Source organism: Harmonia axyridis, chromosome 5 (genome assembly GCF_914767665.1).
Source record: "Harmonia axyridis chromosome 5, icHarAxyr1.1, whole genome shotgun sequence".
Classification (NCBI taxonomy): domain Eukaryota; kingdom Metazoa; phylum Arthropoda; class Insecta; order Coleoptera; family Coccinellidae; genus Harmonia; species Harmonia axyridis.
Window position 1 is genome coordinate 19,488,973 of NC_059505.1, and position 27,649 is coordinate 19,516,621.

The following is a 27,649-nucleotide window of genomic DNA, read 5'->3' on the forward strand; positions in this document are numbered from 1 at the left end:
GCCGTGAATCTGAATCTCAAAACCGTCGATATAGGTACATACCTTGTCCTAATCCTAGTAGTCCGTAAATCCCTATATATTTGTTTCTTACTGATGTATTCTCTGCCGAATCATCATTTGACCATTTTGATAGCCAGAAGCTGGAAGCCACTCCAAATGTTTGATAGATTAAATTGAATATAAGAATCCCAAAGCAAAGAAGAGGGCCTATGGAAATAATATAATTTTTGTATACTTGAAAGCTCACTCTGCCTATTTCAATCTTTTCAGTTTCGGTTAGTTGTCCGGAATTATTTTCAAAACTAGGCCTGACTCTGAAACTGTTGTTACGGCTGGATTTGTCTGATTTTATGACCAAATCTGAGTAATGACTAGTTTCTTTTTCGCTAACCTCTAATTCAGTATTGTTGACGAATTCCGTTGAATCTCTTGTAGCATTAATCAACTCTGGAAAAAAAGTTATATATCAATATATGAACTCGAGAAGCAAAATAACTATCGAAACGACGAAAAAATCTGGTATAGAGGAAGTAAGTCAAAAGCCATGGAATTTATTACCATCACTGCTCGTAATATTTGAAAATATACTTTACCAATGTATTGACTTTAATTGGATCCATAATGAAGAGATAATTCTCAATACTAAGAGTAATAAAATGTCGATGACTAATTTATAATAACAAATTTAAAAAAATGTACCTCATTCGATTTTTCGATTTATTATTATTTGAACTGGGGTCGTTGTGGCTTGGTAAGCCTTCCGGGAAATGCGACCATGTAGATCTTTTGTTCTCTACCCTACTCACCGTTATTTTGGCAAATACCAAAGAGCTTTTATGATTTTTATGACCTACCCAACCCGCAAAGAATGCAGTATTCTGAGAAAATATTCATTCCAAATAATGACATTAACAACATCTGGTAGGAAAGATATTTAACCTCGTTTCTGTCGTTGTGCCTACTGGAATATTTCTTTGAGCAAGTATCAGAGCAATGAGAATTTCAATGAAAATATGAATTTCACCATGAAAGAATCCTAATGGAACTTTTTTGCGTATCAATTTCTCAAACCTCATACGTGGTAATTCTTATTATTTTAATTTTCTCTGTCGTTTACCTAACCCATGTAAATAATAATATTTTTGTTCAATCGACTATTGGCCAACGCGATACTAAACTAATAAAATTTTGAGATTTTATTCTTTACGACAACTCTATACCTGCTTCTGTGTATTTTGTTCGAACAAGTACTTCATTCATTTCAACTATAGTATAAAACGAAGAACTAACTGTCACATAAGTGGATACATAAGTTTTTTTGTCCGATCAGAAAATATTTTACCGATTTGTGTTTCTTTTCCAGAAATTCCTCATTTTCCTAAAAGTTCTTTTCCAAATAACCTCAAATATTGCCAAAATCTTGCAATCACTGACAATGATTTACAAGATACCCAATGAAATATAACCAAAAACAAAATTATTTCAACGTCAGTGTTCGAGGCACTAGATACAAGATACGTTTCGAAATTGAATCTGAAAGACTCATAAAAAAATACGTTTCGCGGAAATTTTTCGAAAATCCTTTTATTTAACGATACCTATACATGATATATAAGGTTGAAGTTTAAAAGTACGATTTCAAGTAACAAAAATTATTATAATAATTAAATTTGATTTCAATCGTAACTTTAAGAATTAGAATAAATCAATTCGATTCAAGATTATCAAATTTTTTGATTTTTTTTTTATTTTCTTTCAACAATTGAACATATGCTTTCATAGTCCCTCATTACAAAATCATTCTGAATGATTTAATTGATTGAGAATACAAGATACGTAAAAATTCTTTATAAAATAAAGTTCATAAAAAAATGATTCTGTTATGTGAAATGAATATCTATAAATCTGAAATATTCTGCCACTTCAATTTGTCAATGAAATTCCAGTTACACATATTTTTTTCCGCTAAATAGAATAAATGTGTATGTGAGATAATGGTAGGTATATTTTCAACTGAAGATTCTACACCACTCGTTTTACCATCTGTTTTAAATGATGTACCCTTCGGAAATTCCATCACATTTCGTAATTATTTTCAATCGACATTCACCAAAGAAGTTTTATGAACAATGAATTGATTCATCGGAACAGTCTAAGTATCCCAATTCCCAACCGTCTCGGTGAGATTTCTGAATCTTATAAAATCTTCCTACTAAAAATTTCATGCAAATGCGAAAAATCTAAAAAAGTTGATTTCTACTAAATCTGGTCACAATGGTACGAATCTTCAGTTATTGGTTCGTGGAATAAATTTTCGACATCTTATGATGTTTCATGAGATAAGAGAAAAAAAACTCATTCAGAAATTTTGTGTGTAGGCATCTTAATTTCGGGATTCTAAAAATACAAGCCCGAATGAAATAAACCTGTTTCGCATCTCGGTGAAACTTCAGTCTTCAGATAGAAAAAATCCTAAAAGAATTTGTGATCTCGGGTCTACCAATAACAAAGAAGGGTAATAAAATTGTCAAAAGTGCTGACAGGCAACAGAAACAGCGGACAGCTGTATTTACATCTGAAATGCAGTTGAAATATTTTTACCTTTACCGAATTGAAGATAGAAACTCGTCAAGATGGAAATTCTTCGGAGTAATAATGAAGAAATTGAACAATTTATCATATTCATCAATATATTATGTCTAAATCATTCTTATTTTTGAAATCCTAAACGTAGAATCACATCAAAATATGAATTGGATGAGCAATTTAGGACTTCAAAAATTTCATCAAAGGTTGTTTGAAATGTAAGGGTCAACACTGTAAAAAAATTTCAGATTATATATTTATTTCTATGAAAACACAGAACTATTTTCAGACTTAATTTCATGAATAATATTTTAATAAAAATACTAGCAAGACATCTATTATTCATATATAATCAAATATTTCATTTTTGGAATCGCAAAATGTTCAAAAATATATTATTTCAAGATATCAAAATAACTTCATTGATATATGAAAATAAATTTCATAAAGAAAAACTGAAAAGGTAGAATATAGGTATTATATTTCTTCGTATAATCATGCAATCATGCAAATATTAAATTTCTTATTGATATTTTTTGATTAGAAACATGAAACATGTCGTCCCTATTGAAAAAAAGAGAATTGTACTTTCTCCATTACCTTCAAGATTTGTTATGAAATGTAAAATTTCAAAATCTTGATAACAATGATTTAAAATTCAATTTCTTATTCCTCTTTTTCGAAACAAATGGATTAATTTTTATAGAATTAAATAAATATGATACGTATTCATTTATTTGTATGTTTCAAGGTACATAATGAAACTAATCTGATCTATACAACTGTGCATTAAATTCACACAGAAGTGCCACGATCAAAGACTAATCAGATTATGTAAAACGACTAAAAGCTACTCAAGCGTCGGCGCATATTCGTGTTATGACCAAAATTCGGAAGTGCTTAGTAATCCGCAAAAGTGCTCGCGAGCACTAAGCCTTTCGTGAAAGTGCTTCAATTACTAAACACTAATCACTGCTTTTAAAAATTGCTCGGGAGCACAAAAAGGCTTCAAGTGCGTTCGAAAGCACTAAGCACAATGCTTTGGCACAGCTCTGATCGAAATAAATTAATTCTTAAAGAGACTAAATCGAAGGTTTTGTTATTTGATACAAACAGATCAAGAAAAGAAGAATAAAATATAATAAAGTTGTTATATTCTCCTTATAAATTGTCAGAAGTAGTCAAATTTCTAGGCATCTATGTCGACCAATTTCTGAATTGGCGAAAACATACAGAAATTTTATCAAAAAAGATCTATTTCAAATTATGTATTCTTTGGAAATATTTAAGCCACTTTCATGTATGGAGGTATATTTTGGGGAACTAAAGAAAACTTGAAAACAATATTTTTAATTCAAAAAAGAGCTTTCCGTATAGTTTTCAAATTAAGTTTTAGGGAATCTTGTAGAGGAAAATTTAGAATTGGGAATATTTTTAGAGTATATGGTTTGTAATTGTTCGAGTGTTTGCTATTCATACATAAAAATAGGCACAGTTTCTACATTGAAATATTAGATATGTGTATCTGATATTTACAAAACATTTGATAAAATATATTCAGCTCATAGATTAACTTTAACGGAGAAATGTCCGTCATATATGAGTATAAGAGCATTTAATAAGCTGCAAAGGGATATAAAACAAATTTCAAACTATAAAGCTTTCAGAAACAGAATGAAGCATATCATGTTGGAACCATATAATCTCGGGGAATATTTTGGGTGCTAGTTGAAGCTCAAATTTTGTTTTAACGTCATTTCATTCAAATTTTAAGTTTGTATATAACTGTTTTTTATTGGAATTAAACGAATATTATTATTATCCTATTTGATCCTCTTTCATGTAAAATAGGCTAATTATCATTATTATTATTATTTTTTTTATTATTATGATCGGTTGAAATTTTTTGAGGGGAATAGTTCTGACTATAACCATAAATAACGCTATTTTGCAATAAGTTATTCAATTTTTAAGTTAATAACAATAAGCAATTGTGCACAACCGAATTTGCATTATACACGAAATGAGACCAAAACAAAATCATTTCGTACGGAAGAAAGAGAACATTGTTGCTCTAATCATAGATCAAGAAGCAATCTGTTTCAGATGAAACAATCAACTAACTGACCAGTAGTGTAGCTAGGTAATAATTAAAAAAGAACTACTATCTCAACTTCTTTGATTTCATCAAGTAAAAATTATCAGGGTTCCAATGCCTCCTGCGTGTCAAGAGCTTGGTACTAGGTTATCTACGTCACTGCTACTAGTTGTATCGAAGCATACCTAATGCCGCTTACCTTTGTCGTCATTTTGATCTTGAGATGGATTTTTGCAATGTTGCTCCAGGAACTCGGCAAATGCTCCTTTTGAGCTCAGCAGCTCTTCATAGCCACCTCTTTCGGATATGGAGCCATTTTTGAGAACCAGTATCAAATCAGTAAGGTGCAGAAAATTGATACAATGTGTTGAGAGGAGTCTCGTTTTATTTCTCAGTAAACCATTAGGACCAATAACATGTTCAAATATATGCTTAGAAACATGAGAATCTACTGCGCTAAGAGGATCATCTAAAAAATATATATCGCGCATTGCATATACAGCTCTGGCAAGATTCACCCTCTGTTTCTGTCCTCCTGATAGGTTTATACCTTTTTCGCCAATTTCTGTTAGGTCACCCCCTGGTAAAATTTTCAAATCTTCTTTCAATGCGCATGCTTCTAGAACTGAGGTATACAATTTTTCGTTGTATTTTCTACCGAAGAGTATATTGTTTTTAATGGTATCATTTTGTATCCATGTTTGTTGTGAGACATAAGCCACTGACCCGAATGTATTTACTTGACCATGACATTTTTCCATTTCTCCCAAAAATGCTGAGATAAGGCTGCTTTTTCCTGCTCCAACTTGACCAACAACAGCTACTAATGATCCCTTTGAGAGATGTATATTGATATCTTGTAAAACTGGTTGACATCCCCATGAAAATTTTCCATTTTTCATTATCAGAGGAAAATCTAAAATAAAATGCACTTTAAAAAAATTGAAACAAAACATGAGATACAATACTACCCTATTTGGTATGGCTCAAAGGTGTGTGTTTAGGAGACTTACACGCATCGTGTGGTAATTGTCGGATTAAAGTATATGTCCAATAGGGTATTTTCGCGACTTAATCAGTGATGTTCGTTGGTAGTATTAAGCTGATTGTATGGTATTATACGACAAGCCCAAAAGTCCCGAAAATAGGACCAACATATCATTCCGCTCTACATTGTTGTAATCCACCAAAGGGAACCCGATGCTCTTGACATTGTACGCAAAGAATACAAGGACATCGTGCTGAACTAATAAGTAATTTCAGACGATAAGAACGGTCAAATTTCACGTTAACAATATCCGCGATAAAAATCTCTTTCAACTGATCGATTTCCTAATTTTTAAAATCCTTGTTGTGAATGTATACCAAGAGTTTGAAGAAGAATTCTCTACTCTATGTTTCAATACGTTTCTATGTTCTGAATTTAATGTCTACCCTAGGCATCAGTTAGTCTCTCTTCAGTCTCTTTCCACTTGTGAGTTCATTTCGTTCTCTATATATTTCATGAGTCAGTCGATATACCTTGTAAATATATTTTGAAATAGAAAGGATATCGGGTGTGTAGTCAAACTTGAACAATTTTATCTCTTTATTGCTTCAGCCAAGCTTTCAGACAATAACTTGTCCTTCTTCAGGGCTAATCAATGTGAGTCTTAAAAGTTAAAATATATATATATATATATATATATATATATATATATATATATATATATATATATATATATATATATATATATATATATATATATATATAATATGTAATTTGGCAGGAATAACTATATTTTTCACTTAATCTTAACAACATAAAGATTAAGTGAAAAATATAGTTATTCCTGCCAAATTACATATTATATATGGACATTGTAATAATTTTAACTTTTAAGACTCACATTGATTAGCCCTGAACAAGTACAAGTTATTGTCCGAAAGCTTGGCTGAAGCAATAAAGAGATAAAATGGTTCAAGTTTGACTACACACCCGATATCCTTTCTATTTCAAATCATAAATTGTTAGTCGAGATTTACAAGTAGTACTTGTAAATATAGTATTTAGTCAAAACACGTGTTCGCGTATTTTCCTAACATAGTTATCTCATAATTGTGCTTCCACCAATTTTATCAACGACAATCCTTTCCTCTTGAATCTAGTTTTGATTAACAATGTTGACCTAGTTTCCAAGATGAAATTTACCCACTACCCTTTGCTCACTCGTTGACTTGAGATGATTTGAGTTCATTATCATTCATCACCATCAGAACTCTGCTCTGTGATTGATTTTTTTTTGTGATGTTTTTTTGGAATTGTAATATTTTTTTTCTCTTCAATAAAGACATTATAATGTCTTATTGATTATCTAATTATTATTATTATTATTCACAGTGTCAGATTTACCAATAGTCTGAGTAGGCTCAAGCCTACGTCGGTGAATTTGAAAGGACGGCAGATGAAGCTTTTTCTTTTCTTCAATTCAATTTACGGAATTGAAAAATATTTTACACACATAAATTACGAAATACGAAAATTGGATAAAATTTTAAATATTCAACAAAAATATAAATATAGTCCTATATACAGAGCCAGATCCTCAATATTTCAAGCTCTCTACATAAACAATTGCTACTACTACTAAAATATACTAATGAATAATATTTCATATGAAGATCAAATTAATGATTTTGCGTCCAGCAAGAAGGTATAATTTTGCTTTTATAATCCAACTTAGGACAAAATTTATTGTATTGGTTTCAAATTGTTAGTGTTTTCATATATTTCCTGTGTGAGAAAATTTATATTTTTGTATTGTTTTAAGATATACAAACATCTTACCTCATTTCAAAAGTGGTAAGTATCTACATGAGTGAGATGGTAGTTCCTTAAAATAACGTTTTTTGATAATTCTTTACTGTGAAAATTATCAAGGATCTGACACGATATCTTGGTTATCAATGATATTAACCATCCAGGAAGCATTTTTCCTATTCCTATAGGGCTAGCCCAACCAGGTGCTCTAATCCATTTGGGATTGTGAGGGATTGGAGACGCGCAACACAACCCCGATCCTTATGTGCTTTATGTAACTCGCACATTTATTGATCTTGCATTCTACGTACATGCAAAAAATTGTGCATATACACCTATATTGTTATATTTATGTTCGTAATGAAAAATGCTTTCGGTATTCTTCCAATTCCTATAGAGCTAGCGCAACCAGGTGTTCTTTCCATAAGGGAACGGAGACGCGCGACACAACTTCGATAATGTCATTTGCGCAACATTTATTAACCATGCTTTCTGCATACATGCAAAAACATTTATGCGTATACACCTATATTGTTATACAGGGTGTTTCATTGGGAAACGAAAATACTTCACAGGTGAATAGGTGGCACCAAGACGGTTCTGGAAATACTCCATTTATTGGGCCTTACTGTTTTTCAAGGCGGTTATTGCATGATACGTTTGGGCTCTCAATTCGGAACATATTTGCCAAATATGAAGAAAATATACCGGGAGGTTCGTTTGATATGGCCTCAGAAAGAAACAGGCAAAATTCATAAAACGCTCTGTATCTCGGCTACGGAGACAGTAAGACCCAATAAATGGTATCTCCAGAACCGCCTTGATGCCACCTATGCACCTGTGAAGTATTTCCGTTATCCAATGAAACACCCCGTATTTATGTTTAAAATGAAAGTTTGAATTTTTTCTTGAGATCAAACATATTTTGGGTTTTTATTTAATTTCTCAATTTAGCGCTCTCAGTTTATTGATTCTGCATTTATAATTCTTCAGATCATTGGGTAGTTTATTTCTCTTCACGATACATTGGCAACACAATTAGACTTTTTATTCATCTATGAATAGTTGGGTTATGCACCTATGCACTATTCGATATTGAGATTTCACGTTAACATTTCATTTCAACAACTAGAAAATTGTAGGTATAAATGTGAATGAAAGCCGGCATTCATACTAAACAAGTTACCTGTGCAAAGTTATATCTAATTTTTGAGAATAACAATCCTAATTACTATACTCTGGACTGTAATTTAATTGATTAATCTAAAATCTCAAATTGATGTCAGTTCAAATAAATATGAACTATCTGGTGCCCTTCTTATATTCTGCAACTATAAGACCCAATGCCTCTCGACTGAAGTTGAGTTGCGAGCACACTATTGAATTAACATTTCTGTAAAATAGGTCGTCATTTCCAAATTTATGTAACAATGCCATGAACTTTATAGGTGTATTTATTTTAAATGAACAGGGTGTTCCAAATTCGATGCTCAATGAATGAGAACTATAAACGACTTATGGTAGGTTAATGCACCATTCCTAAGACCTAAGAATTGAACGATAACAAATCAATTAGGGCATTTATGCACTTAACCTAAGAACTACGAACTAACTCCAGCACCATAAAGTTGACCAACTTTTAACTAAGAACTAAGCTCTTAGTTTTGATGACAAAGTGCTCATGCGCTGCATAGAATTTCAGTATTGACAAGTGAAAATTTCTACCGTTTCATTTTCCGTAATTCGTGTTTAAATATTCGGTGTATCTGAAACAAATTTTATTTTATTTTTTCAAATTCAATATCAATGTCACACATCAAAGTATAGAACAAAGAGTAAGTCGTTCGAACATGTGCGCTTTTCTTCTTAGTTTCTTAGTATCTGTCCGACATACTCGAAAAATATTTTTTATGGTTTATATGATACAATAGATAATAGAAATCAATTACTGTTTTAGATATATAGAGGAGAGTAAGTGTTTTTTAAATAGGACACCAACATTTTTATCGCAGTTTTCTACCGCAGATTTTTCTAAATGCATCGGATTTACAAGAATATCATTCGTTTTAAAGATATTCAGTTTTTGACTCAATTTTTCTGCCATCAAAAAATTTGTGTGAAAAAACGAATGATATTTTTGAAAAACCGATGTATTTAGTAAAATGTCTTTTCTAAATTGCACTCTCTTTAAATCATTATAATTTTGATGCACAATCCATTGTGTTTTAGTCACTGCAGAAAATTTATTGACCAATCGAAACACTGGCTGTTGCAATCCTCAATGGTTTCGGTTCTAAATAGTACCTCGTACTCGCTTTCACTTGTCATATGACATTTCAGAATTCGGAATTCACCATCAAACTATTTTATGATACCTTCCATAATTTCCATTGCAATAAGATTTGATCAAAACACAATGAATTTAAACAAACAATTGAACGTATGGCTTAAAGACACGAATGACGCAGACGCAATATTTACTGTTCGGAGTAGACAACAAGTGTGAGAGTTGCGCAAACCACATAGGAAGGTAATCTCGCGCATCTCCTTTCTCTAATGGATTGCACTGGCCCTACAGGAAACAGAAAAATGCATCCGGGAAGATTTGAAGCAACGAGGATGATGAAGCACCAATCATAAAGTTAGAATTTTATTGATAGGAAATGTAATTGAGATATCAAGGTCAGAAAATAAAAATTATTATTATTGTGAATTTATGATATTCAGGAGTTGAATAGCCTACAGGCGGCTGATCTGTGAATCCGCCAATGGGTGATTGGCTAGGGCTCATCATTGTTGTAAAATATATGTGGAACATATTTTCAGGAATTCTCCTGAATTTATTGAACGAACGCTCAAGAAATACAGGACGGTCTATTACACGTTTATGGAAAACGAATCGAAATAATGTGCTGAAAATTAGTATGTTGCGGTTTGAGACAATAATATTTCAATTTAGAACTTATGTTTCAATTTTTTCAGTCAATTATACGTATCAAAAAAAAGAGGAGTCACTTAAGCAGAGTTGTAGCGATCTGGAAATAGTTTAGGAAGAAAAATCATTGCCTCGAACCCCAACATGAAAATTTTCAGCACAAAATTAAGATCAGTTTTCCATGAACATCTAATAGCCCAACGCGGTGAATCAACCTGTATAATATTGTCTATGTACACTCGAAGACTTCAATTTCAATTTCAACTTATTTCGGAGCTCATACAAAAAATCAATATGACAAAATTTTTGGCATAATTTACATAATCTTACCTGAGCGTGGTTCATGTGTAACATTATTTATATCCAATTCGGGTGAATTCATGAATTCATTTATTCTTCTCAATGAAACACTTGTCTGAAACAAAGGGCAGTACTGAATGAATTCAAAGAAAAAAATTAAATATATCTATATCTATGAAACACCCTGTATATATATATATACAAAAAAAAATATATATATATATATATATATATATATATATAGATATATATATATATATATATATAAATATATATATATATATATAAAAAAAATATATAAATATATATATATCAATAATATTGCTAAATTTTTTACCAAATGTAAGTTCTATAATCGATGGGTTAAGAATAACACAGCGGAACTGTTTTAACTATGTAATATAATCAATGAAACTAATATTGAACACAAGTATAACTGATAATGAATAACAATATATGTACTTACACCAAGAGGTCTGCTTTTAATAATAATGCTCTACATCGAGCTCACAAAAAAGGTTAAAAATATGATCATAGAAATATGACATTACACGGTAGAATTGTTCTTCTTTTTACACCCTACCTCAATTCTACAATTCATGAAACACGATCATTATATGAATACATTCACAATACAATATACAAAAAACATTTACAAAACATTATTCAACACACATGTCTTTTCTGAATTTGGTGAATTTAACAACATTCAAGGCTTTTGTTAGGACATCGGCTGTCTGATGTTCCGTTGGAACATATTTCAATAAAAACTTGCCTTTACTCACTAAATCTTTAACAAAATGAAACTTCACATCTATGTGTTTTGTTCTCTTAGTTTCAAGAGTATTACTAATATGTATACAGGATTGATTATCCTCCATAATTGTAATAGGAAAAATTATTTCGTTCGTAATTTCCTCTAAGAGCTGTCCTAAAAATAAGCACTCACACATACATATAGAAAGTGCGATATACTCGGCTTCGGTGGTGGAAATTGCCACCATTGGTTGTTTCTTTGAACACCAATACAAAATATTCTGGTTCATTTTTATTAAAAAACCTGACACACTTTTCCTGTCATTAATATCTGAAGCAAAATCTGAATCGGCATAAGCTACAATTTTGCTTTCAGCCTCATCATTCTTCCTATATACTAAACCTAACTCTTGAGTACCATTCAGATACCGTAGTACATTTTTCAAATATTTATAATGGATCGAATTAAAACAACTTTGAAATCGGCCAAAATAAGCCACTGAAAAACAAATATCCGGCCTTGTACCCAACATCAGATACATTAAACTGCCTACCAATTCTCTATATTTTATATCCATACTCGAATCACTGACATTATTTTCCTTTTTTAAATACAAATTCGGCTGGATTGGTATCGGAGCAATTTTTGAATTATCCATCTGAAAATTCTTTAATATCTTTTGAAGAAGTGTCTTTTGACTTAATTCTATTTCTTCCCGTTTATATTTCTATACCGAGAAAAACGAATTTATTATTATTCTCAGAAATCTTTAAATCAAAACATTTCATCAGATTTTCCTTCAGATAATTCAAGTCACTTTCATTACGAGAAACAACTAACATGTCATCAACCCAAATTAAAATATATGAATATTCATTGAAATATAAACATGGATCAGTTTCTGATCTTTTGAATTTCAAGTCAGATAATTTTTCATTTAAAAATTCATTAAAACATTTTGGACTTTGCTTCAATCCATACAGTGCCTTCATCAATTTACACACTTTATTATCTGGCACTTTCAAACCACAAGGAGGTTTCATGTATACAGCATCATGTAGAGGACTAGATAAAAATGCTGATTTCACATCAAGTTGCAAAAACTTCATATTGTATTCAATTGCCAATGATAAAATTGTTCTCAAAGTAAACATACGAGCTACTGGTGAATAAAAATTCTCATCTCCTAATGCAGGTTGTTGGAAACCTCTAGCCACTAAACGAGCCTTTTTAACATCACAGTTATTGATATTTTTGACAGTGAATACCCACCTTGAATCAATTACTTTTATGTTGGGTGGTTTTTCCACCAATTCCCACGTTTTGTTAACCACCATTGATTTCAATTCGGCATCTATTGCAGATTTCCATTCTTCACTTACGATTGCTTCCTCATATGATTGGGGTACCTCAGATGGGATGTTTCCTGCGGATAGTGCCATCATCATCTCAAAGTCATTGAAATGAGCAGGAAGTTCCCGATTTCGTCTGCTTCTTCTCACTTCCGGTTGACAGTTCTGTTGACCCTCGGATAATTGCTGGATCTTTGGCCTGGTAGCTTCGAATGTTGACTCAAGTTCTTCCTCACTTAATTGTTCTGTTTCATCATCGTCCACTTCATTACTCAGATTGGAACCTGTAACACACTTAACAAAATTCACTGATTCATCAAAAGTCACTGAACGAGACATCACAACTTTGCACTTTTCTTCGTCCCATAGTCTATATCCATTATTGCAATAACCAACTAATTTCAACTTCTTCGAATGTGGCGATAGCTTTCCTTCTCTATCTTCAGGAGGTATCAGGGCATGGGCGGTACATCCAAATATATGAATCTTCTTCAGATCGTCTTTATACCCATACCATCGTTCAGATGGTGTCATGTTGTCTGGGAGTACTGAAGTTGGTATTCGATTAATAAGGTACGTAGCAGTTAAAACAGCTTCACCCCACATCTGCTTATGGAAACTTGAATCGAAAATCATACATCTTGCCTTATCCATCACTGTACGATTGAAGCGTTCGGCAACCCCGTTTTGGTGAGGGTTACGGGGAACTGTATACACAAGTTCAATACCTTTCTCCGAGCAAAACTTTCGTATACTAGCAGAAACATATTCTCCACCATTATCGCATCGAAGTTTTGATATTCTTGTGTTGAACATACTCTCAGTCAAAGCAACATATTTCTTCAAACACGACTCTACCTCATTTTTCCTCTTCATCAAATATATAATAGAAAAATGACTAAAATGGTCTATAAAAGATACAAAATATTCATATCCGTCATGTGTCGGAGGACTTATCTTTCCACAGACATCGGACGAAACACACTCCAATAATCTTTTTGGCTTTCTCTCCTCGGGTACACATTTCATAGATTTTTTATTTGTTTGCTTTCCCTTCAGGCATACCTCGCACACACTATTAACGGGGAATTTGAATGAATGTCCCATTCTTCTATGCCATAGGTCATCTGAATTTTTTGTTAAGTTAGCTTCATAGGTTTGTCGAATTTGTAGTTTTAAAATGAATAGGTTTCCAGCACGTTTACCTTGTAGAATTATCTCTCCATTTTTCCACACGTTTACTACCTTCTCCTGGAACTCAACTTTCATTCCTGCCTCTACCATTTTTCGAACTGAAAGTAGGTTATAAAATAGTTTGTCACACACCAATACATCACATAATGTAATCGGCACATTATTTTCGGTAATAAGGGACAAGTCACCTGCAGTTGTTGCCTTTACAGTTTCTCCTTCCTTTGCAACGCTTATCGAATGAGAAACCTTCTTTACATTTTTGCAGAAGTCTCCAAAATCAGCTTTTATTAAGTGATTTGATGCACCTGAATCTATTACCATAATAATTTCGTTTTCTGTTTCTACATTTCCAGCGAAAACATAATCATAACCTTGTTCTGTGACATCTATGTCCCGATTATAATCAGAACTTGAACTTGAGGCCATATATGCGTTTGATCTATTATTATTACGCTGACGACACTCAGAACGTTTATGTCCCACAGCTTTGCATAACCAGCACTTAACAGCATTCTCTCTCTGTTGGTTATTTGAATTCCTATTGTTTTCATACCTTTGCTTCGGTTTGGCTCCGTTATTGAACGCATTCTTGTTTCTGTTCTGAAACTTTCTGTTCGTGTAAAATGCATTACCACTGACTTCACTTTTCACAGTTGATTTCATCATCCTTTCTTCTTCGGAAAGCAGCTTTCCTTTGACAAAATCTTCAGAGACAATTTCTGGATTTGATGTTAAGAGGATATCAATGGATGTAATCACCGACTGATACTCATCTGGCATTGAGGCAAGGAGTTGGGATACATACTCTTCATTGTCGACAGATCCTCCCACATTCCTCAGTTCAGAAACAACTTTATCAAATTCGATAATATAACTATTCAAAGTACTGTTTCCATCGAATGTCATATTTCTCAAACGTTTCTGTAAAACTATTCGTGAAGTTAAACTTTTCCTTACATAGGTGGCCTGTAATGTTTCCATCATATCCTTGGCTGTTGTTTTGCATTTGATTAATTCCAGTACAGAGTCATCTATACACTGTACAATAATGTCACGTGCCTTGGCATCATCCTTATCGAATGCATTAATTTTGCTTTCATCAATTGGACGTTCTTTCTTCAACATTATTAAAACTCCATTCCTCTCAAGTACTCTTTCTACACGGTATCTCCAATTCTCGAAATTGCTACCATCAAATGGACGAATGTTGGATATTGTTGAACACGCCATTTCAATTCTTCAATTTACACCAGATTACTTTCACACGTTCAAGACAATTAAAATTTCACTATTCAGACTACACTACACAACTCTGGGCCCATAACCTATAATCGATGGGTTAAGAATAACACAGCCGAACTGTTTTAACTATGTAATATAATCAATGAAACTAATATTGAACACAAGTATAACTGATAATGAATAACAATATATGTACTTACACCAAGAGGTCTGCTTTTAATAATAATGCTCTACATCGAGCTCACAAAAAAGGTTAAAAATATGATCATAGAAATATGACATTACACGGTAGAATTGTTCTTCTTTTTACAAGTTCCTCCTCTTCGCGGATGATTTAAAGATAATGAAAAGTATAAGTTCCGAACAGGATTGCCTAGTTTTGCAGTCTGAATTGAATGCCCTTTGTACTTTCTGTGGTGAAAATCAATTATTTTTGAATTTAGATAAATGCCGGGTAATCACATTCACGCGCAATATTAATAAAATTATCTATCCTTATAATCTTGAAGATACTGTCTTGTCTAGGGTAGATAACATAAAAGATTTGGGGGTAGTTTTTGACTCTAAGCTGATTTTTGACCTTCATATCGATTAACTGGCAAGTTCCTGTTGTAAAATTTTGGGCTTTGTTACAAGAAACAGTAGACACTTTATAAATTTGAAAACTTTCACCATTTTATATAACTCCTATGTTTTCAGTAAGCTCAACTTTGCATCTGTATTTTGGAATCCAAAATATGCACTTTATATTACCAGGCTCGAGAGAATTCAGAATAGATTCTTAAAGTTTATTTCTTTCAAGTACAATTTTCGTTTAACACCTAGAAATCCCGAAAAATATAATCTTCGTTTGATTCAATTTGGTTTCATCTCCCTAGAAAATAGAAGAAAAATCAACGATGTCCTTTTCCTATATAAGCTCCTTAATAATATCTATAATTCCCCTGACCTCCTTTCCTCCATACCTCTCCATGTTCCGTGCCGTCCCCTCAGAAATAGCGAATTGTTCCATATTCCCTTTCGCAAAACTAATAGCGCGATGAATTCACCTCTCTGCAGGATGATGCGATGCTGTGACTATTTAGGTGATATAGATTTATTCCATATCAGAGTCAGAAATCAATCAAACAGAGACTCAAAAGGTTGTATTTGAGTCAGTGAGATTTTTTTTTTATCATTTTCATTGCTGTTTCAATATATATTAATATTATTGTTCTTTTTTTATAATTGTCTCACTATATTTTGGTTTTCCTTTTTTATTCATACTGTTTCATTATATATGTGTATCTATATATTTTTGTTTTGCAATTAAGTTAATCAAGCAATTAAGCACACTTTGAGATTCCAAATAGTGGATACTGTGTTGGGTGATCATCACCTGTATGTATTCCTGCTTATATAAATAAATAAACTTCACTGAAAAGTAGCAATATGTCAACAAGACAAAAATCTGAGTTCGAAAAATCTTTGATTGAAGCCCTAAAATCTGAAAATGTTATCAAAGAAATATCTGATGCCATCATCAACACCATCAGCAGGAAATTCGCTGAAAAATTCCATCTTTATGAGGCTAAAATAGCCACCCTGGAAAGTGAAATTCAAGTTCTTAAATCAAATGCTGATAAAGATGAAAATAATTTCACCGAAGACACACTTAAGAAACTCGAACGGAAAGTGGATTATCTCGAGCAGAGAACAAAAAATGAAAACATCCGTCTTATCGGCATTAAGGAATCCCGTGGAGAAAATGTGTTGACCCAGGTCAAGAAACTCTTTCAAGATAAGTTCAACGTATCGGTCGTCGATGAAATCACATCTGTGCACAGAACAGGTGCCACTGATAAGAAAAATTCCCGTCATCTCATCGTTGTTTTCAGAAATACGGAATTTAGGAATAATATATTCAAGAAAAAGAAACTTCTCAAAGGATCGAATATAGTTATGAAGGAAGACCTTACTCACGACAGATGGAAACTAGTCAGAGACTCATCGGAGACGTATGGGTTCAATAACGTTTGGACGTCTAATGGAGCTGTCTACGTCAGATCGGAGATTGCTGTTAAAAAACTGATTTCGGGTGTGTAGTGAGTAAGTTTAATTTTCGTTTATTGCGGCTCACTAGCTGTATCATTTCTTTTTTTTTGCGTTTCTAGCGAATTGGCGAATTTATTAAGAAATGCTTTTGTTGGGTCATTTGAATATACAATCTTTGGTTCCTAAATTATACGAATTAAAGGTCTTTATTGAGCATAATAAATTTGATATACTCACTGTCAGAGACATGGTTAAATGATTCAGTTGATTCGGGAAGTTTGATGATTACAGATTTCAATTTTGTAAGGGCAGATAGGAATACTGGTGCAAGAGGCGGGGGGGTTTCGTTATACAGGGTGTTTCCTAAACATGCGGCAAAAATTCAAAAATTCAGGGGGTTGTTCCTCAGACTATTTTAAGCATGTTTTGTCCTTGGATGATTTTTGAAAAACCTCTTTTTTTTTTTTTGAAAGGGTTCGGCAGTCAATGAGGAGAAGATTGGATGCTTGTATGCTGGCTAGAGATGGTCATTTTCATTAGTTTTTGTAGGTTGAGTTGAATTTTCATGTAATTTTTCATAATAAAATGTTATTATCTGAAATTTTGTTTCCCCTATATCTTCGAAACAAATAGGTTTTTCAAAAATCATCAAAGGACAAAATATTCTTAGAATAGTCCAAGGAATAACCCCCTGAATTTTTGCCGCATGTTTAGGAAACACCCTGTATATTCATAATAGATATCCATTTGAACGACTTGATATTCCAAACGATTTTAATTTAGAACAGTTATTCGTAAATGTTAGTTGTAAGGGATTTAATATCAATAAGCGATTCCGAAGTAGGGGTACTTCGGAATCGCTTATTGATATTATTTTGAGCAATGAAAATGGCATTGTGACGTCGGCCTTCTCGTGTCCATCTCCCTTTTCTCGACACAAATGTGTAGCTTGTAAGATGAGAATACAGAAAACAAAGATTGAACCGCGGATTTTCACCATCAGGGACTGCAGGGGGTTTGATGAGCAGTTGCTGTTCGATGTCATTTCTGCCGCTGATTTTTCAAGGTTATTCCACATGTATGACATTGATGAGAAGGTGAAGTTTGAAACTATTGAATCAAAATATATGCTCGCGAAAAAGATCAAAACTTATCTTCTCGATCCCGCTTCAGTGTAGTTTCTCTGTCATCTCTGTAGGTTGTTTGTCTCTTGAAATGCTAATATTTATATATTTTGCTTCTGCTGACTATTTAAAATTTTCTCTCTGTTTTTAATTTCAGATTAAGATATGTTCAAATGTGCATTTTGTATATAACAAGGGTTAAGTGGTAGAGCACCTTCGGGTGAACTTCCCCTTGAGATTTCTTGTGAAATGAAGACCTTATTATTATTATTATTATTATTATTATTATTATATGATACCAAAGTCCAAACTTAATTAATTCACATCTAAAGTGAATTTTATTTTTAGAAATATTTGTATATCTATAATAAACAAAGTAAAAAGAGACAGAATGAATAGACATGCCTTTCAAATACCCATGGCCTATGTTACCTCATAAGCAATTATAATATCATATCTTGGTGGAACCTTTTTGAGAAATCAGGTTATTAGTTTGAGAGTCTCTAATTTCCAAGGTTTATTAATACATGTTTCAGTTGAGCGGCAAATAATAAAACAGGGTATAGATAGTTGAAATTATTAGTATGAAAGATTTGACTTATTCATTATAAATTCAACAGCACTGCACTCAAATTCTTCAAAAACGAAGTGGTCACTTATGTTTTTGCACTCCTCTGTCGTAAAAGTGTATATTTTAGATATTCAAAAAGCTCATGGAAACTTTTGAATGTCATCTGACTAACTTGGCTCTTTTTTCCAGTAATAAAGCCAATTGTGAATTATCTATAAGGAGTTTTTTCATCTGTTCAATACTGTTTCATAGTAGCACAACTTTTACTCCAATCCAAGACTGAATTGATGAATGAAGCTTCTGTTCTCTTTTGTGTAGTTCCATCTTCTGTCGCAATAGATTCAAATTCTCACGAAAGGGAATGTAGTTTTATAGTTTGTAGAAAATAAACGAAAAATTTCTGAAATAAAGTAACATTCATCCCTTCAAACGAACCTGAACTGAGGAAAATGCATTCGATGATATCAATGTTCATTTCCAAATTTTGACAAATATCTATCGAATTTTTGATTCGCCGAAGACTTTGCATTTTATCTGTCGGCATTTATTTAAATATTGAATAACAATTTTGGAAACTGCAAACTTTCTCAAGAACTTTCATATATCGAAATGGAATATTTATTATTAACATGACAATGACAGTCAAATTGTCCACAGATACCGCGGAAATATGGGACTTGAAATGTCAAAATAATCCGAAACACCCCGTATACTCGAAAACCGCGAGGAGAATCGAAGGTTTTGGATTTTTCCTGGGATCTCGAGATGATTTTGAGGGGGTCTTATTCTTGTCATTTTTGCTCTATATTGGATAAATCCGTTCTATTCGATTTTGTTCCACAAGATGTGCCAGAATGAAAGGATTTGCGATAGAATTGGAGAAAAGTATATTCAGAATTTTGTCATTTGAATAGCGGAAATAGTGATATCAAATAAGTGTAGCTAATGATGATGAAAGCACCTATCACATGTAAAGTAATTAGACATTTGAATTTCGATGATCACAGAGTATTATTGCTTATCTGTCTGGAAACAGATGGAATGAAATAGACTCTACGTATAACATGAATTCATAAAATCTCGAATAACACTTCAATTATTGAATTTGGAAGAATAGGTAGTCATGTTTGGACATTACACTTATTTTTCTCCGTAGAATCCAACGCAAATATAAAAAAAAGGTTCTAATTTAAAAATCGAAAGTTATGATCAAATTTTGTTCACAATTCTTGGCACAATATTTGAAACACCCTGTGCTGATATTTCTCAAGTTCAAGATATGCACGATATTCCTACATCATTCTAGTTCGATAAAGTGAATCGAGCATAGGATATTCACAGTAAAAATAATTCACATATTTGTGACTAAGGAAATTCTCTCTTTTTTCGTTTTTTTCTTGATATTTTGAAAACTATAAGGACTAACGCAATAGCTTTAGTGAAGATTAATTGAAAATGGAAATCTTGATAATATTTAAGACATAAAATTAAAAAAGAAATCTTTTTCAAATTTTTTTTTTATTTCTTGTATAACCGGAAGTGCCGGAGCTTCGAAAATATTTTAGCCGAATAGGGCATCATGAATAATGTCATAATCCAAATTTTTAAATTTCAAATAGGCCCCGTTCTGCAGTAACGTCTAATAGGCAGTCGAACTTGAAACACCCTGTATATAAATTACATCCCCTATTTTTGATGGCAAAATCCAATTTTTCTGCATTCCTTTCTGTTGTTTTTTACTGACATTGTCATTTGTTTCTTCGAATTTCTAATTAATATGTAGGAATTCGAAAATCCCGTATTATGGAATTTTTACTGAATTCTGGCGTCATTGGCGACCGCCTGTCCTGCCTACTCCTTAGCAACGACCCTGGTCCACTATACCAGCGCTCTGGTCGAGATGCAGGAGACTTACGCCCGGTGTACACATCCGACTTCTGCAGTTGCGACGCCGTTGCGGTGTCGTACTTGCAGGCTGTGATGCAAAGAATCAAATGGGAGCATGCACACTACCCGCCGTGTCATTGCGGCGTCGTAACTGCCATCATGCGGGCTGTGGTACAAAGAATCAAATGGGAACATGTACACTACCGTACGACACCGCAACGGCGACCGGAGTCGCAACTGCAAAAGTCGGATGTGTATACCGGGCCTTAGGCCCGGTGCACACGCAGTTGCAGTTGCGACGCCGTTGCGGTGTCGTACGCTAGTGTGCATGCTCCCATTTGATTCTTTGTACCACAGCCCGCAAGTACGACACCGCAACGGCGTCGTAACTGCAAAAGTCGGATGTGTGCACCGGGCCTTAACGTATCTTGATGAGCCGTGAAGTCTCCTAGATTCTCTTGTTGAGCGATATTGTACTCTTTGCATTCCGTTCTTTCGGGTTTGACTCCTGCTCGTCGTACGTCTCTCCGTGTGACAGGACGCTAAGAGTTCGACGATTTCCTACTTTCCATACACTCTGCGAAACACCCATTAAATTTTCCCATCAACAGAAAATTTGGTAGCATCCGCTGAAAAACCGATAAACGGAATATGCATCTCCTTGATGCAAAATCAACATTTCACAAATTATCAAAGATGCACTTGTGGCAGGCATTCATCGCCATATGAAATAATAAAATTTACAGTAATTTCGATGAAAAACAACCTTGAATCAATTGGGAAAAGTACTTGTAAAGCGATTTCAAATCACAAGAACAAATAAATCCCGTCTGCTGACCGTTGAGTCCAATTATCAATATTTACAACCATGATAAAAATGAGAAGCAATACAAAACATGTTCTCGCCCACAATTTTTAATATAAAACGGAGAACTGAAATTGAGTAAATATAAGGTGTAGTGAAAATAAATCCATCATTTCTGCATGCAGAGCCATATTTTAATTATCATAATTAGAATAATCTGATTTAAGCCGTTTTGTTCCATGACTTTTTGCTATTTTGAAGGTAATATCATTATACCTCTCTCATAGAAGCCTTTTTTAATATTAGCAAAAAATGATACAGTCGATTTTCAGAAGCCTGTGTTGAAATAATTTTTCACCAGCGGAATTGTTCGCCATGGACCAGAATCACTTGGTGCTAGGTCCAGACTATAAGGTGGATGCATAAGAAACTCCCATCCAAGTTCCCGAAGCTTCTGACAAGTCACTATCGATGTGTGTGGCTTGGCGTTGTCCTGATGGAACACAATTCCTCTCCTATTGGCCAAAGCTGGCTGCTTCTGGGCGATTACTTCCTTAAAACGGTCCAATTGTTGACAGTACAGTTCCGAGTTAACAGTTGCACCGTAGGGTAGCAGCTCATAGTTTATAAATCTCTACCAAAACCACCAAACACAAAGCAAAACCTTCCTTGCCGTCAATCCCGGCTTGGCCACTATAGTTTCGGCCACGACCGTTTTCGTTTGATGTTGTCATAAGTGGTCCCCTTTTCATCACCAGTCACCTTAGAACATTAAAAGAGGAACGGAAATCGCCTTGTAATTGATGCATTTGTTTTGATGAATTTCGAAATTATTAATTCATGCTCAAAATGATAGTTCATAATGTGATTTATTCATGGAATTTCATTTCTTGTTCCAAAAGGGCACTGGTTTTCTCAGTTGAATGATTTAGCTATTGTGACTTCATGAGAAAAAAATCAATCAAATCAGGATTCTCCACGCCTATGGCTCGCACACACAATCGGCTAGATCGATTGAGATTGGTGACACTAAAATTCCATCTCTCTTGTATTCGGGATCGAGCACAAATGTTTACTTTCCGTTCCTTCTATCTATATCCTAAGCCAGTCACCAACCGCTTCGAAAATAGGTCGAATTTGCGGCAATTCACCATAGATTCGTAGATGGAAATTCGGTCCATGACATGAAATGGCATCCATACATCGAACTTCTTCTTGGGACCAGGCTCATGAAAATGGTTCCGATCGGTATTCTGTGCAATCTTTTGCTCCTAGGCAATCGAAAAAGTGGATACATGACGGTCGGAGTCGACAATGTCTATGATTTTAACGACATTTTTGATAATTGGCTTTTCAGTGCATATTTGACATCGAAATTACCGATTTGCTGTTACAGTATCAGGACCGTAAACAATATTTACATTTTCAGCAGTATGGCTTGCATTTCCATCTTTATTGAAGGAAAACTATAACATATAGTGTATTTTCTCTTTGGTAGTGCCTATCTTTGACGAGCGCTTAGACTAAACTAAAACTCTCATTTTTCTAATCTAATGGAACCCGATCGGACTAAAGCCATCTATTTGAAAAACAAATTGATTTCTTTCTACTGCACTCAATATATGATGGACAAAGCAAATTTAAGGCGCCTATCCGGCCGACCACCAAAGAGATGGTACAAGAGTTGATCATCTACATGTCAGGGGGTTGGATGAACGGAAAATAACAAGATATTAGTCTTAAAATGGGAAGGAAGAAAGAGAATTAAGTGATATTGAAAAAAAAAGAGATAGAATCTGTGCTTACCTGTGCTAGATTAGAAATTAATGTCGGTAGCATAGCCATTGGAAATCTTAAAATGTTGAAAAGAGATATGGATGTGAAAGCTTTCGTGGCATCCAAAACGTTATTTTCATCTATAGAAACGTATGTCACAAACGTAACAAAGGAAACCTGCAAAAAATTCAATTGAATAAATTTAAACGCAATTTAATTGTGTCAGCAAAAATTGCAATTTTCAGGTTATTCTCAAAATGCATGCACTAAGAATGATACAATATGTCATATGAGGTCACCTTATTTGTGGATTAGAATGAATAGATCAGAGTAAATATACTTTTACTCTTGTGTAAACTTTTTATAAGTTTACACAATAACTTCATTGTGTGTCTACTATGAAAAAACGAATTCAAAAGTTTAAACACATTGCACATTGGATTATAATAATTGGATTATACAGGGTGTCCCGGGAAGAATGCGACAAACGAATACCATGAATTGAGGTCATCATAGAGGACCCTTATCAAGAAGTTCCAATCGCGTGAGTGCCTTCGTTTGGGATATACAGGGTGATGAATATGTTGCGAACAGTATTTCTGAACAGCATTCCGAGGCAAGCGAGATTTATGTCTCAACTTGGGGATCTTGGAATTGGCGCAGGCAAAGGTGGTGGCGGCGGTGGAAGTATTAGAGATGCTGGAGGTTCGTTTGAGAAAAATGAAGCTGCCAGAGAGGAAGAGTTTGCAAGCGAATTTGCAGAATGAAATAAGCTTTCACGAAGAACAAATAAAAAGACATCAAGAAGCTTTTGCTCGCCATAAGAATAAAATGGATGAAGTACAATCTTAAGTGCTACGATTTATCTAACTACTTAATTAGTGTATATGTTCTACATTGAATGCTACTCTATGTAGCATTTTCAAATTGATTATCTTGTTTCGAATTGATGTTCATCTTATGAGTGAAATTCAACTGTTGAATAACTCTTTAACTAATTGACCGAATATTTTCAGATTTTGAAGTTTAGTCGCCCTTTACTATCGCCTTTCTGCAATATTTCTGAATTCGAGTAAATCAGATCCGGACTAGGAAAATTTCAGACTTCTCCTATTTTCGTGAATATTGGATCACCCTGTACGTGGACATCATGATTTTTTTTTGTTTTCGTAACCACAAAGAATTAATTCATTATGAAAATTCTAAATATCTTCTTGGCACGGTCATACAGGGTGATCAATAAATATTTCCTTATGAGTGAAATTTTTTTAGTTCAATAACTCTTCAATAAATCTACCGAATAATTTCAAGTTTTAAAGTTTTGTCACATTCCTTCAATAATATGTATGAACCTCCAAAGTGAACACACGCGTTTTGGTTGTTTCTTCGATTTCATCTAAGTTTGCAGTGAAATATTGGTAGAAAGAGTTGTTCTTCCGTGGTTTTCTTGATTCGATTCGATCACGGTATAGTGGAGGTCATCCTGAGGCCTTAACAATTGCCATTTCAAGATCTGCATTTAATTTCAAGTTGAAGGTTACCCTATATATCACGATAAATATGTCTCATACTTGCAAGTTGTGTAGCGACAACTTTATTGTCAGCACAAAGTCTATAAAGTGCAGTTCCTGTCGGCTCGATTATCACACAAAGTGCGTACAAATAAAGGATACTTTGCTGAAAGCATTGTCCGAGTATGAAAACATCTACTTTTTTTGTGATGATTGTCTGGAACGTGTGAAAGCTAAACTAGACCATGAGCCTGTGGACATTCATAGCAAAGGAAATGGAATCTTTAGGCACTTTGGTGGAGAAACACACCAAAGCTATAATGGAAGACTGCCAGATAAAGTTCAATATCTTCAAAGAAGAAATTATGGCTTTACTCATACTCATACTCATACTCGTTTATTTCCTTCAAAACTTTACAGGGTAGGTCAATAAAATATAAGACAAAGTATACATATATAAATGTCCTGAACATTAGTAAATATATTAATAACATTGAGACACATATATCGTAAATATAATAAATATAAATAATAATGAATAAATAAATATAATACATATACAAAATTGATTGGTGAATATAATGACTAGAATTGATGGTTCATGAATTCTTCTATGGAATAGAAGACATTTTCAATAAGCAAATTTTTCACACTCCTCTTAAAGGTTGCTCCACGAAGTGATGTCATGTGATCGGGAAGTTTATTATACATCTTAACACCATTGAAGATGTACGTGTTTTGAGTTCTATTAATGCGGTGGCTGAGAATCACAATTTTATTTCTGGATCGCGTAAGGTGGTCATGTACATTTGAATGTTTTGGGAGTTCTTTCTTTTCATGAACGTAGAGAAGACACTCGAGCATGTAGCAGCATGGGACGGTAAGTACTTTGTATTTTTTGAACAGCGATCTGCAACTTGTCATTTGATTAACTCCGGCTATCAATCTTATCGCTTTCTTCTGTTTCAGAAAGACCCTGAGTGCATCCGACGACGCACCCCAGAGGATAATACCGTAGGTCCTTCGTCCATGGAACTGAGCGTGATAGGTGAGGAGTGCTTCGTTTTCTGTGAGCATATTTTTTATTTGTCTTATTGCAAATAACGATGTGGAAAGTCTTTTGCACAATTCAGTCACATGCTCAGTCCAAGTCAAATTACCACTGATGCATATCCCGAGCAAAGAAATACTTTCTTTATTATGGCTTTTTGTTGTTATTATTAGCCTTTGTGTTTTATCAGGATTCACTTTCAAATTGTTTCCATTGAACCATTCAACGGCTTCCTGAACAGATTTTTCAGCTTTTTGCTGGAGTGTTCTATTATGTTGTGCTCTATTCAAAAAGAATGTATCATCAGCGAAAATGATCCTCTCATCCGCGGCAACGTTATATACCATATCGTCTATATATATTAAAAACAATATCGGACCCAATACAGACCCCTGGGGCACACCAGTAGCAATGCATCTCCTGGAGGATTTCTTTCCGCTAATATATACTATCTGGTATCTATTTAGCAGATATGATCGAAAAAGTTCGAATGCTGGGCCTCTGATGCCGATGTACTCCAGTTTAGATAGAGCTTTTTCATGGTTGACGCAATCGAAAGCCTTCGTCAAGTCCATACTAGATATTATTGCCTCCTCTGAATCATCCAACGATTGTTAGACGAATTGAATTATCTGAACCAGAGCAGAGGTAGTAGACCTACTTTCCCTGAATCCATGCTGATGATCACTCAGCAACGAATGACTCTCCAGGAATGAGACCAATCTAGATTTTATGAGCGACTCAAATATCTTTGACATTGCTGGTAATACTGATATTGGTCTATAATTGTGGCACAGTTCTTGGTCTCCTTTTTTATAAATTGGTATAACTCTTGCCAACCTCATCTCATCTGGAAAATAACCCTCTTGAAAGCAGGAATTTATGAGTTCAGATAGAGGATCTGCTAGGTAGTCAATCACTTCCTTCAGTAAACTTACGGAGAAACCATATACAGGGTGTTTCCTAAACATGCGGCAAAAATTCAGGGGGTTGTTCCTTGGACTATTCTAAGAATATTTTGTCCTTGGATGATTTTTGAAAAACCTCTTTGTTTTGAAGATACAGGGCGAACAACATTTTTCATATTTTTAAAATTAATAATAGTTTAAATAAAAATGCGTACCGCACTGTGTTTACTAAGTAGGTACAATTTATTTTTGAATTTGTTTAACAACATTCCAATTACTAAAAACGGCCAGTTTTTTGACTAAAAATTGCTAATACATCACAAAACGAATTCAAATGAAAACCGTGTTTAATCTGTATTCTTTTACCATCTGCACTTATCAATTTTTAGTCAAAAAACTGGCCGTTTTTAGTAATTGGAATGTTGTTAAACAAATTTAAAAATAAATTGAACCTACTTAGTAAACACAGTGCGGTACGCATTTTTATTTAAACTATTTAATTGTCCGCAAAAAGGGGTTTGCGGTCAATTTCAGATGAATTTTGCTACTAATATTGAACAACCAGAAAATTGTGAAATGTAACTTACCCCAACGGGCTGCAGAAGAAACCTAGGCGAATCACCGCTAATCTGGTTCCAAAAAGGAGGTTTCAAGGAAGGGAATTCAGGGGAATTTACCTCCCTTAAGTACCTATGGCTTCACCTGGTTGATGATAAGT

The 27,649-nt window shown here is 33.8% G+C and overlaps 1 protein-coding gene across 7 annotated transcripts in view; it reads right to left on the reverse strand.

Moving 5' to 3' along the window:
• LOC123679983 (multidrug resistance-associated protein 1-like) overlaps positions 1-27,649 on the reverse strand; it is a 398,343-nt gene that overhangs the window by 128,088 nt on the left and 242,606 nt on the right. For 4 of the 7 annotated variants that reach the window (XM_045617593.1, XM_045617592.1, XM_045617594.1 and 1 more), the window contains 4 exons: positions 23,492-23,638; positions 10,750-10,834; positions 4,884-5,600; positions 43-447 (listed from right to left, as the gene is read on the reverse strand). In XM_045617593.1, the coding sequence (XP_045473549.1) occupies positions 43-447; positions 4,884-5,600; positions 10,750-10,834; positions 23,492-23,638 (1,354 nt within the window). The remainder of the gene's footprint in view (positions 1-42; positions 448-4,883; positions 5,601-10,749; positions 10,835-23,491; positions 23,639-27,649) is intronic. The other 3 variants (XM_045617595.1, XM_045617597.1, XM_045617598.1) reach the window with 3 other exon arrangements.